The sequence below is a fragment of the Coccidioides immitis genome (assembly GCF_000149335.2).
Source record: "Coccidioides immitis RS genomic scaffold supercont3.1, whole genome shotgun sequence".
NCBI classification, from domain to species: Eukaryota; Fungi; Ascomycota; class Eurotiomycetes; order Onygenales; family Onygenaceae; genus Coccidioides; species Coccidioides immitis.
In genome coordinates this window covers 7,861,859-7,875,864 of record NW_004504310.1, presented here as the reverse complement: position 1 = coordinate 7,875,864, position 14,006 = coordinate 7,861,859, and the positions used below count along the sequence as shown (strand labels likewise).

Here is a 14,006-nt window from a genome sequence, read left to right as displayed (position 1 = left end):
AATAAATAAAAAGGGAGACTACAAGAAAAGAAAATGTTCTAGGTAAATAAATTCATACACAATACATCTTGAGACAATTGATACTTTATCAACATGTCAAAAACATCCGTATCGATATGGCGTACGGAGGAGATCGGATTTTGGCGGTGAGGGTGAGCAGAATAACCACCAGGGTGCGCAAATCCAACTTCACTCCCAACTTTGTCGACGGCGACCAGACGTCGTACGTAATTCTTTGAGACCCTCACATCATGGATGTCCCAGCTCTTTATCAGTCGCCGTCCATTCCCTCCCGCCGCAAACAACAGTCCTCTTCTTCCCAGGCCGTGTCCATGCTCTCGTCTCCGGCCGCGCAAACATTTGCGCATATTCACCCCTTGCTCGTGCTCTCCGGGTTCGCAATCCGGTTTCAGGCACTTGTGGATGATCCCGTATCTGCATTGGCCGGTCTACTGCCTGCAGTATGCGCGGTGCAAGCTGCCTACGTGATTATCTGTCTACCTGCCGCCGGAAAGGATGGCCTTGGGAAAGAAAAGGGGAAATCGGGACACAAGCGGAGGGCTGGAGCAGCGGGCAGCAGCGGAGATGGTGACAGCAGACTGGGCGAAAGAATAGTGGTATGTAATCTCTCTCTCTCTCTCTCTCTCTCTTGCCTTTCTCTTTCGATCGCATGTTCTACTCGATACATTGGTCTAACTGTGAATTTACAGCCAGCAATCCTATCTCTACTTTTAACTCTCCTCCTCGGTACACCTTTTCTTACCATCCTTCTCGTACTATTTGGCGCTCCCGTTACCACACACATCACGCACACCCTCCTTTGCGCTGTGCACATGTCTGTACTCTCGGGGACCAGCCTCGTTTATGTCCACGGGACTGACAGTGCCGTATGGCGGGAAATCTGGGCCGCGTCGAGGCCGGTAGATAGCGTTTGGGGAGCAGCTGTTGGAACGGGCTTGGGCGCATGGCTGGGCGCGGTGCCCATTCCGTTGGATTGGTGAGTATTATATGGATTTCGAGTCCGAAAAAAAAAAAAAAAAAAAAAAAAAAAAGAAAGAAAGAAAAGGAAAAAGGAAAAAAAGAGAAAAAAAATTCAAGACAGAAGGTAAAGCTAATTATGGACTCAGGGATCGTCCATGGCAAGCATACCCGATTACAATCGCCACGGGTGCATATTTAGGTTATGCGCTTGGCTCCTCAATGGGGAGAACGCCACTATTTTACGGCAAGCGGATCCAGTTCGCTGACGAAGAAGAAGATGATGAAGATATCTCAACAGAAAATGAAAATCGGAAGCAGATTCAGTCGTCGGAGAATAACCCAGAGCCATCCCAAGACGCGCGAAGCAAACAGATATCACAGCAAAGCCCGAAACACAAGCAAAAACAAAAAGGTCAAAAGTCATAAGCTACGAGCACCGGATACTGGTGACCTAGTGGATCTCGTTAAGAACGTTCTGAACCAATATCCCACCGCAAGGATTTGTACTTATAGCTCATTACAAATAATTATACCGTTGATTCTTCTTTCCTCCTGCCTGCCTTCTAGCCAGTATAAGCAGTCTTTTGGAAATCGATCAGCCAATTTGAAACTTGGTCTCGAGGTGGTGATCAGGCTACCACATCAATGGATTTCGTGCACGGTTCAGGTTCGGGCAGATTTGCCGTAGGTGGAAGTTCAGCAAATCCGCTTTTTTTCTTTTTCTTTTTGGTAGTTTTTTGTGGTGACCAGGTGCTCCAGTTGTCCCAGCCGCCTGTACTGCCAAAGTGCTCAGGGATCGGCTCGTCTTTGGAGAACTCAGGTTCCACTGGCGGAGGCGTGGATATGAGTGCTTCAACTGAGGCATTGAGAAGATTGCCTCTTTTGCTCTTCTTCTTTATACTTGGAGGGGGGAACCAGGAGTTGACGGGCTCATAATATTGATTCGTTTCGGCGATTCCAATGTGCTCATCGGGTTCTTTCGCGCCGTCATCCTGATATGATGCTTCACCTTCGTCACCATCGATTGGTGGTGGTTCGTCCTCCGGCTGGTCGAAATGTTTGTTATCAGGCCCTTCGTCGATGGAGCCTTCTTTGTTAATTTCTTCTTCAATAATAGCTGGGTCTTCGGCAGCAAGCCCTTCTCCATGGCAGCATTCGCTATCATTTCTCTCACTATGGATCACCAGGGCATTCTCAATATATGTCTCCAACGCGAAGACCCTTTTAAAATATATATCCACCACACTTTGCATCAGAAACTTATCAAATGAAGAGCTAGTCCCGATCTTTTCCAAAAATTGGTCTTGGCGAAACAGGTTCTCGTCCGCTTGAAAGGCCATCTCCATTTTACTCTTGATATATTCGGAAAACCATTGCTTGTCCCCCGGAAGCTTCGAATAGATGCTCCGTGCAGTCTTCAAAACCGTAAATATCGACACCGACGTGGAAGACCCGAGCTTCTCCATACATTTTTTCGCGAGTGCCTCCAGACCCTCTAATCCATATCTCCGTGCAGCATAGTAAGCGAGGACGCTCCGTTTGTATTCAGTTATCGGGTCCCACTCGATTCCCTTCTTGAGTGTCTGGTACTCGCCGGTGTATAGGTAATGCACAAGCGTGTGGCCCACGTCCTCATCCACGAGGGGCAGCCTGATAGACTTCTGGCCGGAGTGGTGACGAAAAGGCCCCGGATCTTCGTCCCATATGGGTGTTTCTCTGATAAAGTATTCTGGAATCGTGTACTCCGTTGTTTCGATACCAATAAGCAGAGTGACGGTTGATGTTGTATAGGGGCTAGATTAGATTAATCATCTTGATCTAGGTGAAGAGGACAGCAAGCCTTACGAAACCTCTGGCTGATCGTACTCTTTGATATCAGCGTAGTCGGAGGATATTTCGTTCACGCCATTCAGATGAATGATCGTCGAGCAGTCAGCGGTCTCCATCTCGGGAGAGAACTTCTTTCTCCTGTACAGAGGCTTTTGCTTTTTCGGATTCATCCGCCAAAAACTAAATCTTTAGGGGACAATTCTTAGGTTGTTGAAGAAAGGGAAAAGTAAGGGATGGACAGTTGGATCGAACGGCCTTCTTGTAGCAGTTATCGGGTGGGAGGGGCAAGTTCATTCTGAGCTGTCCATGATCCGCACTGCCAATGATAAATGCGATGGTATGAGCCTTATTTAGGCAGAAAAGTGACGCCCAATGTAGGCCCGCCAACTCAGATTTACATGCTACACCGGGAGATAAAGGATGGGTAGAGGGGGGTTTGGTTTGCTCGGGCTCAGATGCCGCCCAACCGTTTGGATTGGCTGTTAAGTCGCATCATCTATATACAACAGAACATGCAGTTCTGGAAAGGAGGAGAATGAGATTGCACCAATAAAAATGGCTATACACTGCAACTGAGATTGGCTGAATAGATCGGAATGCAATGGATTAAAATCATGTGGTGTACCAGAGAACTGTGAAAAAAAAAAAAAAAAAAAAAAAAAAAAAAAAAAAAAATGATGACCTCCGAAAGAGTATAATGATGCGGTTATCCTTCATGCAATGGGGGGAGGAATATCGACGGAAAGTTGATTGTCCCTGAGGATAAATGCGAGAGATGACGGAAGAGAAAAGAATTTTACCATCACACCAGTGACCATGGCCAGGGTATCATAACATGGGAGCATGTAGCTGGGAAAAGGAGACCAATATGGTCAATGCCAAATGGAAATTCTGATAAACATGGAATGTATGCCGGAAAAAAAAAAAAAAAAAAAAAAAAAAAAAAAAAAAAAATCCGGTTTTGACCTGCAATCGAGAAGCGGAGGAATCGGAAGAAATCTTTCGTCAAACCATCGTATGCAAACTATTAACTCCTCCCCATAATTTTGTCAAACGGATTCAGCCGATGAAACGAACTCTCCGACTTCATCGGATAACTCTCGAGTGACACATTCCCGCTTTTCGCTCCACTGCTTTCACTGTTCTGCCGCCACATCCCCGAGTCCATGCGATCATGCCCCATATCTGGGTGGGATGACGTCGTAGATGGAGAATCGGGGCTTGATGGGCGGAGAAAACTAGCCTGTCCAGAAGTCAGTCCGCCCCGAAGGATTTGCAGTTCTCGCTGCAGCTGGAGAACCTGCTTCTCAAGATGCTTCCGGGCTGCTTGTTCCCTGCGGACAATGGTTGTGAGAGCGCTGTACTGTTCGACGCTAATCCCCGGAGAGAATGGGGACGGAGTGATCGGTGGTGATGAGTGCGCTGTTGCGGTGTGTGGACGTAAGGTAGCGGTGCTGGTGGGTCTGTCGGTATTCGTAGGTGAAGTTCGAGGCGGTGCGGGATTATGACCGGGCGAAACGCGCAAGAAACTCGATAGCGGAGGAAGTGGCGGTTGTAAAGCTGGATTATGAGGCTCAGTTTTGCACTCCTTCGAAGAAAGCGTGGATGGATGTGGCTGGATGGGCGATATATCAGATCCCTGCATCTTCCCGATTGCGAACTCCAAGTCCATCATTTTCACCTCGAGCGTTGCTACACGTTGCGTGAGGCTGGCGCTGTTGTCCTCTTGTATATTAGACATCAAATTGCCGAAATCGAATTGCCCCAGCTCGCCATTTGGAGCAAGACTCTCCACTCGAATTTCAGTGGGATCTTTTTCCTCTGCGGCTGTACTTCGAGTCTCGGGCCTATCTTGGATGGGGTCGGGCTCGATTCTCTTGTCAAAACTGGCCCTCCAAAGTTTCATCTCATCACTCCGTCGCCGCCACTGTATCGGCGACATGCGATGTGCTCTAGCTGATTCCCTCAAACCGTATGCACTCCGTGAACGGCGTTTAAGCTGGGTATCGGTCTTCCGTGAAGAAATCACCGTGCTCTTCCCGTCTGTTGGTGACGGCGGTGCACTCCCGTCTTTAGAACCTTCGTGCGCGATCTTTGATGCCAACTCCCGTGCCTCATCCGTCGACAGAACAAGGCTCGGCAGCGTTGCTCTTCGACGTGGGCGTCGTCGCTGTGATACTAATTGGGATGCGTCCTCTGCCTGCTCTGTTTCTTCTGGCGGAGACGGGAGTGCAGCAAATATGGCTTCGGTTGGAGTAGCAACACGGGAGAGGTGCTCCGGGGACGACGGTGACTTGATGGAATAGTGACCAGTTCTCGAAACCGTGACAAACGGGCTATGAGAGCTCAGTAACCCAACGGAGCCTTGCGAGGGAGTCGTAGGATGGTCTTTCACGTGAAAACCCTGCTGCTGAGCGGCAGGATCACTCTTTCGTTTGCGACCAAATAGTTTGCGCATGATTGTCCTCAATGTGCTGGCCCTGCGACGATGCATTGTAGGGCTCTGGCCCGCTGATATCGAAACAGAACTCTGAGGGTCATGGGAGGCGAAGCGATTATGATATGATGTCCGGTCAGTGCCGTCAAAGGGCAAGGAAGAGTGCATGGGTGGATAGGATGCATGTGTCTGGCGCTGGGATGGGTCAGAGGCAATAATTGGGGTGAGCGGAGGATAGGTATTAGGACCTTGGCTGCTCTCGGTTCTTAACGCCGGGTTACTTAACGGGGCAGAGATCCTAAGATCTGCTCGACGAGGGCTCATTTTGTTGGGGCTGTTCGTGCAAGCCCACCTCGGAGCACGGATATGGAGCGCAAGGGGGATTTTGGTCCTGGTTGGATGGACTCACAACGGGATAAGGTTAAGGGTAACTGCGGGACTTTCTAGAAAGGAGAGATGGGCAATCGGATGGTATGATTTGTTATTTTTCCCCGTTCCCTCACAAGGAACGACGGTGTCTCACAATCCTAGTACAGGCATCCAAACGCATGCATATCATGATCTGGACTGATGATGTGAACGAGGTTTAGTTCTCGACTGGGCTGGACGGGCCGTGAGCGCGCTAAACATGCAGGAAATGATTGGCGAACGCGACGATGTCGCAGGGGAGCAAACGAGCGTGGAAAATGCTGAGCCAACCAACCGAAGGTGGAGCCTTGCAAGATGATAACGAAGGTGACAAATCTTCTGGTAATAACTAACATGCTCGGAGAAGCCCGGTGCAAAAGGAGAGTGAAGGCCGTCAGGGACGGAGAATATACTTCGAAAGGATTGGCAGTGTGCTGTCGTCTCATGAAAAAAATCGTCGATCAGGCATCAAGTGAGGACAGCAGAAGCCAGCCATATCCTCGGTCTTCATAAGGAGAGAGTCATGATTTCAGAAAAGCAGCGCAACCAAGGACTGAACGGGCGGTCAGACTGCCGTTGGATCGTGGGTTCGTTGAATCCTTCAGGCAGTCAGATCCACGCCGACAAGCTCACAGCATCGGCATAGGCCCGTAAGAAGGAACGAAAAGCGAAGAAAAAGAGGAAAAGAAGATAAGGACGAAAGAAGGGAGTCAGGACGAGGGAGAAAAGGAAGAAGAAGAACGAATGTCTGGTATGGTTCCCCTTGGGAGACACACCAGGGCGACAACGAAACCGCAGCGTCAGAAAGGACCAGCAAGGGGCCCGACCACTGACGCTTTGCTCAAAGCGGGCGTAGTCGATCAAATAGAATGCGGGGATTTTCTTTCTCTGCTCGCTGGCTTCTCCTTCGCGCCAGGGGTAGAATCTCCACTTGGTCTGCCGCTTGAGGCACCCAAACTTAGCCATGTCACCCTGGCATCCCTGCCGGGCTGGGATCCTGAACCCGCCAGGCTGTTGTTCCAGAATCTGGGCGAGGAAGAAAGATGTTTGATCCCCCCTTTGTTTTTTCAATGCAGACATCCGGTATCGCTTTTCAAGAAGATAAACGAGCAACGAGAGCATAAAGACCCTGCAAGGTAGAATTGCTAGAGCAAGCATCAACCCGTTGGCGACGTGGGAAAAGCGTTTGTTGTCGGCCGCGTTGAGCTCGAGGCAAACCATGTGGAGGTCTTCTGGAAGCTCGTATCGCGCTGGAGAGCCCACTTTCTTTCTCCATGGACGGTCAGTCGCAAGGCTCCGAACCACTAACCACCAAAACGACAGGCTTATCAACAACGACGAGGAAATTCGTCGATGGATTGAGATCGCTGACTGCGCCAAGACTTGGCTTGCTGCCGTGTCACGATGGTCGCGTGTTGGCTTCGGCGTGCTCGCGTGCAGACAGAACTGCTGGAATGTTCGCCTGATGGAGCACAACATCCGACGGCAAGGAAGAGAAGCCGTCGAGCTGAAACTGTCTCAGCAACAAACTGGCCTGCGCCCAGTGATCCGTGAAAAGCGATCTGTATGTACTTGTTTCTACACAAGAGCGCACAGGCTTGACTTGTCGATAATTTACCTGCGCGACATGATGCTCGCTTGCACCGTTACATGCAACGTCTAATTAACCCATATGCCCCTAGCTGTCCACGCTCGTAGTCGATCGACTTGTCCTCTGGCAGCGAGAACACGGTTACCAGTCTCTGTTCGTGAACTGGTCCCAGAACTTTAAGACTATCAAACTTTCTACACAATCGGCTTATCCCCAAACGTAATGAGCCTCTGGCCATCCCGCCCCGATTAAACAGCTCTGAAACGGGCATAAATAGCGGCTAACCCGAGCAGTTATTTCTTTCTTAAGGAAAAAAGGCCAAAAGGAGGAACGGTGGTGCTTGATTACGACTGCGTACGGATTTTCTTCTTTTCTTTCTGAAGACGACTGCAGCCTGGTTGGAGCAACCGGCCATCATGCCAATCCTAGACCGCCATTTTCTGACATGTAGCTCAAGCCGTTTGCATGTATTCGGCAGCATCGGGATACCGCAGATCGGAATTTTCTTCTAAATAATCCATCCACCGTTTGAGGAATGGACTCCCGCTGTCGCAAGTTTCAGTGTCAAGAAATTATGCGAGCACACAGCAAATAGGGTGCACCACACGGGCTGATCGTCGGGCTCGCGAATCCCACAGCTCGCTTCCCGCGTGTTTTGCATGTGTGGAGCAGAGACAGGGAAGAGGTCCACTTACCGGCTGATAGTCTCAGAATCCCCACACACGCACAAATGTTTTCGTGGACGAGTCATAGCAACTATCGTGGTCATGCCTGTCAGCACACGGCAAGAATTTTTCAGCCCAAAATCAGGGACCAGCGTCGTACCGTTCAGCCTTCTCTTCTCGCCCAAGAACCCGACCTCCCGCTCTGCGTTGCTTCTCACAAGGCTCACAACCACCGCTTCTTTCTCCCGACCTTGAAATCCATCGACACTCCCAATCTCCAATCCAGGATGCCTCTCTCTTAAAAGTTGTGCCAAGAGCGCTACTTGCGCATTATACGGTGTGATCACTGCGATATCCTCCTCTCGCAAGCCAGCGGCGATTAGGTTTTGAACGTGCCTCGCCACAACTGCAGCTTCAAGATCATTGCTCTTGCTGTCTGCTAGCAGAAGCTCGCCGTCTTCAATGCGCTCGGGAAATTCCCCGCCCTGCGTGTCATAGAAGACAAGTGGTTCGCAGGTATCGTCCGTATCTTGGATGTCGCACGGTAGGTCTTTGAGAAGTCGAGCTTTGACATGGTCTGCGGCGATGAGTTTAGACTCGTAGAGCTCGCATGAGGGGAATGACATGATCTTCTCGTGCATGCGATATTGAGTGGTGAGCATGCGCTTGATAGTAGGACCGTGGAGGGAAAGGAGGCGATCGAAGAGAGTGGTTTCAAGCGAGGTTATTGAGAGGCTTGAGATTGTTAGATCGTCTGCCCCGCTTTGGATTGCGTTGGATGATTTAAGTTTCCTAGAAGAACCCGACGGCGTATTTGTCGTTGTTGATTTAATTGTCGGAGGGAGCTGCAGGTGATCACCAGCAAGTATCGCCTTTGAAGCTGACAGCAGAGGCACCCAACACTGCGCCTCCAGGGCCTGACTAGCCTCATCAATGAGCACAACGTCGAACTTCTGGTTTTTCAGCTGATGCCCACCGGCTCCGTGCAATGTGGCTAATACCACCTTGCTCTCCGTAACAAGATGGTCAACACATCTGGCCTCTCGTTCTCGAAATTCTTTTCGCAGTTCCTTTAGATCCTTATAAATCTCCCTCCTCTCCCTCCCGCTCCTTGTCTTCCGAATACTGGCTTGCTTCTCGTCGATCTCCCGTCGTACATCCTTCACAATAGCCGCAGCGTCGGAAGTCTGCGTGAGGGCTTCCAGCGAATGATCCACAACCGATGATAACAACCGCGCAGGATGTCCGATCCGCACCAGAGGAATTTTATGCGGTGCCAAACGCTCAACGATGTTGTCCACCGATATATTTGACGGCCCGCAAACGAGGATACGCAAGTTTCGGCGGAGGAGTTGGAGGATTAATTCAATTAGGGTGTGCGTCTTACCAGTTCCGGGAGGACCGTGTATGAGCGCGATTTCGCGGGACGCCAGGGCAAAGCGGATTGCCTCTTTTTGCGAATCGTTCAGGCTTGGGTCTATGAAGTCAAGGGAGGAAGCGGATGACCAGTCGGGAGGCGAGGGCGTGGTGTGGCCGAAGAGAACTCGCATGAAAGAACTGTGTTCTGATTCAGCCATCTTTTCCATCCTGACCATTGTCTGCTTCATCCTTTGTTTCTAAGTTAGCATTAAAAGGGCGGACCAGTTGGTCTTGTCATTGAGCAAACGCACCGGCGGTATGTAATGTCATTTGCCAATTTTACCCTGAAGGGAGCGTCAGTGCCCATTCCACATATTGTTTCCACGTATGTGCTCAACAACCACAAAAAAGACGCATCTCACAGCCAAAGTTTCTGCCCCCACAGGCCAGCAGCGCCGTCATCATCTTGCTTTCCTGGTCGACCACGCTCATCAAATGCCACCCAGACGCTCCTCTCTCCAATCTTGGTGACCACACCCTCTAGGCCCTTCGTAACATCTGCATCGTCCTTCCCTACCTTCCCTTTTCCAGCCTTGCTCCCAGAGCCACCTCGTGCGCCGGAGACAATGGGCTCTACCCTCACTACATCTCCGACTCGGATTCCATGGGCCGGCAGACTCTCTCTTGCGCCATCGCCATTACCAGTAGGGAGAGCACCTTCACCTGTCTTCTTTCCCTTTGCACTCTTCAGCGCCGCATCAACGCCGAATTCACCAACCTCTCTCCCGCCCATCCCCGTCCGACAATTCACAAGCACCAAGGCCGTCAAGGCATGCCCGGCAGCCTGCAGAGCGCGCCGTGTCGCGGGGGACACAAAAGATAAGCTCGAGTTAGTGCTGCCTGCAGACGAGGCGAGCGCTGAAGAGGCTATCTCTGCTTCGTGCTCGAGGAGGAGAAGGTGTTGCTGGGACTGGGCAAAGGTGGAGATGGAGATGGCGGGCATGGCAGGCTATATGCTAGGGCGACCGATGCCTGTTCGTCAAAGGTTCCTGGCCTGAAAACTTTTCCCGTAGACTCCAACGAGCCCCTTCGATTGAACAGCCAGGTCCGACATAATACCGCGCAGCACAGCGCCGGGTGGTGATGATACCAGCGATAGGCTTGGCGCCTGTCACTAGCCGATGGCCCTCTTTGGGCTGGGGCAACCTTACCTAAAGCGTATCCCGGAGTTATATAAATCCTTAGGATCTTGGCATCAAACCCAGCCCCGAGGAAGCTTTCACCAGAAGCACGCTAGTTAACATGCATGCCTGCAAGCGCCACGAAAGCGTTGCGAGCGGCAACTGGGGCGAGCAGAGGCTGTCAAACAGGCCGGATGCTAGTTAGTGGCCTGCAAATATTGATTCTGTTGCTGCTAAATAACCTGGTTGGCCTCAATGTCCCGAAACACGCCGTTGGCGTCGTGCCGACCTATCCATGCAAGGTGTTCCAGCGGAACTTTGATCGCCGAGTCTTCCTCCACATAGACAGCGTGGGAATCCGGCAAAGACGTCTTTCGGAGAATCGAAGACGGCTGGCGTTTGCCTCCTCATATATCGCCCCCCTCTATTCCGCTGTGCGCACTTAGCCAACCGCATCGACTACCTCAAAAACAAACAATCCGGAAGTACGTTGATCCCTTTGGCCGCGGTCTAGAAGCATTAGTCAGCACCAACCAAACACGTCGCGGGGCGAGAAGCTGGCGGGTTTGAATCTTTTCGCCCTTCGCACTTCCCAGAGCCGTTGAATATAAAACCCTGCCCTAGGCTCGACCGTCTTCCACTAGCTACAAACCCGATGAACAATGCTAAAATGCCTGAAGCGCGCCAACCTGCCCAGTTGAATAACAAGGGTGACATGGCTGATGGCAAGCAAATTGGCGGTTTTGTTGTGATCCAACCTCCCGTCGACCCGGCTGCAGAAGAGCTGCAGCAGAGCCAACAACAGCAACAGTGGCCTGCAGAGTTCACTGGTAATGACACAAGATGCAGGTCCCAAGCGACCCTTAATGAGCAGATTTCAGACCTGCAGATTTCCGGAGTCCAGAAGCCGTTAACTCCGGGAAGTGAACCCCTCTCCCAAGAAAACCCCGCCGAGGACAAAGTCGAATCCCACAGCACGTTTACCGCTGCCCCGGAAACAGCTGAAGCTAAACCTCGCCCCAAAGATTCTTATCGGAATCTGTGCAAAGTCTTTGCTCTTACACCGATCCCGACGATCATTCTTGATTCTGACCTTCGCATTATCGATATTTCCAACAGCCACCTTGAGCTTTTCAAGCTGGACCTACATGAGTGTTTAGGTCGACGGATCTTCGACATGGAGCCATCGCAGATTCCTGTGCCAGATGTCGCTATCTTGGACAGCGTTATCAATACCGCCATCTCCACTCAGAACGTCCAAGTGATGCACGATGTCGAGGACTACTTATCCCAGTCGGTTTTCCGCATGAGAGCTACCCCCATCTTCGAGACAAACAGGCTCCTTTACGTGGTCCTAGAAGCCTTGAACATTACCGATCCCTACTTAAAGTCCAAGATACATGAGAACGCATATGCCTCAGAAACTTATCGCGTCCTTGTTGACACAGTCAGCGATTATGCTATATTCATGCTGGATACAAAGGGATATATCACTACATGGAACGCCGGCGCAGCGATCCTGAAAGGTTACACCGCTGAAGAGGTCCTCGGGAAACATTTCTCCATGTTCTACGGAGAGGATGACTGCGCGCAGGGCAAGCCAAGGAAGGAGTTGGTTCTGTCGCTGCACGATGGCAAGGTTGAAGATGAGGGTTGGCGCTATCGCAAGGATGGCTCCCGATTTTGGGCCAATGTCACCATAACGCCAGTTCATCAGTTTGGCCACCATGTCGGCTTTGTCAAAGTCGTTCGTGACTTGACCGAACGAAAAGCTGCAGAAACCCGCCTCATCGCTGCATATGAGGAGACCTCGAAGCTGAAAAGTGATTTCCTCGCAAACATGAGCCATGAGATTAGGACTCCAATGAATGGGGTCCTCGGGGCCCTTTCCCTGCTCAACAGCACCGCCTTATCGCAGAATCAACGAGAATACGCCACAATAATTGAGGAGTCGACTTCGGTACTCCTCCGGTTAATCAATGACATCCTCGATTATTCAAAGTTGTCATCCGGTTCATTTTCTCTCACCACCGATGTCTTCAGCGTCGAAAGCATCGTGAACTCTGTGATCCAAAGTTGCCCACCCAGAAATCCAGAGATAGAGGTGAAGAGTATTATCGACCCAGATTTCCCGAGTCATGTCAAAGGCGATCCTCTTCGCTTTCGTCAGATCCTCCAGAATCTTGTTGGCAATGCTGTCAAATTTACAGACAAAGGATACATCCACGTTCGGACATGCTTTAAAGAGGACGAGCGTGATGACTACTCTGTGACCGTTGAGGTCATCGATTCGGGTATTGGCGTTGCTGATGAAGCAATGAACACTCTTTTCGCACCGTTCACTCGATCCGCCAACTCGGCGACCAAACGTTACCAAGGAACCGGCCTTGGTCTCTCCATCTGCAAAAGCCTAGCAGAGCTTATGGGCGGTGCAGTGGGCTATCGAACAAACCCGGACTGCCAAGGCAGCATATTTTGGTTAAAAATCAAACTTGGTCGCATCGATGCCGCCTCACCTAGGTCGAGGGTGCTTGAGTCGTCAGATCCTTGTGAAGATATCAGGAAAATTGCCCCTCGCAAGCAGCTTTTACTTGTGGAGGATAATATGGTAAATCAAGTTGTCATGCTAAAAATATTGAAGTCCCTTAACTTTGAGCGAGTTGATGCTGCTTGGGATGGAGCGGAAGCCGTGCATCTTATAAAAAAGAAGCCGTTGGCGTATCATGCCGTCCTTATGGACGTAAGTATGCCCGTGATGGATGGACTTGAAGCCACGGCTGCTATCCGCGAGATGAGAAATGAAGTTCCTATTATTGCCGTGACCGGTAACGCTCTCAAGGGAGATTTCGAGACGTACCTTGCGAAAGGGATGAACGACTTCGTTGCGAAGCCTATTCACCGAAAGGAACTCGCTCGTGTTCTGTTGCAGTGGGTTGGCCCTTGAGAAGGGCCATGCGAGAGAAGAGAAAAAGTTATGAAGCCACCAACAGTGATGTTCCTTTAATGTTTTCCTTTTTCCTACCAGCGCACACGGGAGGTCGACGACCCGGCTGAAAGGCATGGACCGCCTATTGGCATTTGATCGTCGAATCCGTGTCCCCGGCGTGCATTATTTCGGGGCGTGGCGTGCGCAGGAAGCTTGACTTTTCCACGAGACTGCATTAACTTACCGCCTTATGTGGACCCAGATTTGACACTCCCCTTTAAGAAAACCATTTTGAGAACGAGAATACCCCCCCCCCCCCCCCCCCCCCCAATAAAAAGAAAAAAAAGAAAAAAAACCACTGTGTAGCGAGCCGAGGTTCAGTAAAAGGGAGTATTCATGACGCAGAACAAATCAGGCCGGCCCACGATGACTACCATCTCCAACATACCTCCTTTCCCATACAAAGCGATCCTTACTCTATTTCAGAAGTCCTATAACAGTCTAAAAGGACAAATCAAACCAATAACGATAAAATGATAAGACGACGATCCTACACAGTCTCATATTTCTCCTAGGTGGAATTAACGATAACACGGAGAATCGCACGGTATCCATCCGTGCAGGGAAT

General features: G+C 50.6%; 6 protein-coding genes across 6 annotated transcripts; 3 read left to right on the top strand and 3 right to left on the bottom strand.

Annotated features, from left to right (window-relative positions):
• The first annotated feature begins 223 nt into the window (after positions 1 to 223).
• On the top strand, positions 224 to 1,499 carry CIMG_00201 (glycosylphosphatidylinositol anchor biosynthesis protein 11). The gene is made up of 3 exons (XM_001246429.2): positions 224 to 617; positions 711 to 997; positions 1,128 to 1,499. The coding sequence occupies exons 1-3, from the start codon at positions 252 to 254 to the stop codon at positions 1,405 to 1,407; spliced, it is 933 nt and encodes a 310-aa protein (XP_001246430.2). The 5' UTR covers positions 224 to 251; the 3' UTR covers positions 1,408 to 1,499.
• A 111-nt stretch (positions 1,500 to 1,610) lies between these two features.
• CIMG_00202 (uncharacterized protein) lies at positions 1,611 to 2,981 on the bottom strand (the record flags this gene model as incomplete). The annotated part of the gene is made up of 2 exons (XM_001246430.1): positions 1,611 to 2,775; positions 2,827 to 2,981. 2 exons carry the CDS (start codon positions 2,979 to 2,981, stop codon positions 1,611 to 1,613), a joined length of 1,320 nt encoding a protein of 439 aa, XP_001246431.1.
• Positions 2,982 to 3,838: 857 nt separating this feature from the next.
• On the bottom strand, positions 3,839 to 5,572 carry CIMG_00203 (uncharacterized protein; the record flags this gene model as incomplete). The annotated part of the gene is made up of 1 exon (XM_001246431.2): positions 3,839 to 5,572. The coding sequence occupies one exon, from the start codon at positions 5,570 to 5,572 to the stop codon at positions 3,839 to 3,841; it is 1,734 nt and encodes a 577-aa protein (XP_001246432.2).
• Positions 5,573 to 6,875: 1,303 nt separating this feature from the next.
• Positions 6,876 to 7,470, top strand: CIMG_00204 (uncharacterized protein; the record flags this gene model as incomplete). Its single annotated transcript, XM_001246432.2, has 2 exons — positions 6,876 to 7,220; positions 7,339 to 7,470. The coding sequence occupies 2 exons, from the start codon at positions 6,876 to 6,878 to the stop codon at positions 7,468 to 7,470; spliced, it is 477 nt and encodes a 158-aa protein (XP_001246433.2).
• A 26-nt stretch (positions 7,471 to 7,496) lies between these two features.
• CIMG_00205 (DNA helicase) lies at positions 7,497 to 10,411 on the bottom strand. The gene is made up of 5 exons (XM_001246433.2): positions 9,694 to 10,411; positions 9,583 to 9,615; positions 8,073 to 9,520; positions 7,943 to 8,003; positions 7,497 to 7,793 (listed from the first exon to the last, which is right to left on the bottom strand). The coding sequence occupies exons 1-5, from the start codon at positions 10,272 to 10,274 to the stop codon at positions 7,700 to 7,702; spliced, it is 2,217 nt and encodes a 738-aa protein (XP_001246434.2). The 5' UTR covers positions 10,275 to 10,411; the 3' UTR covers positions 7,497 to 7,699.
• Positions 10,412 to 11,075: 664 nt separating this feature from the next.
• CIMG_00206 (PAS domain S-box protein) lies at positions 11,076 to 13,664 on the top strand. Its single transcript, XM_001246434.2, has one exon. It carries the CDS (start codon positions 11,123 to 11,125, stop codon positions 13,394 to 13,396), a length of 2,274 nt encoding a protein of 757 aa, XP_001246435.1. The 5' UTR covers positions 11,076 to 11,122; the 3' UTR covers positions 13,397 to 13,664.
• Positions 13,665 to 14,006: the final 342 nt, after the last annotated feature.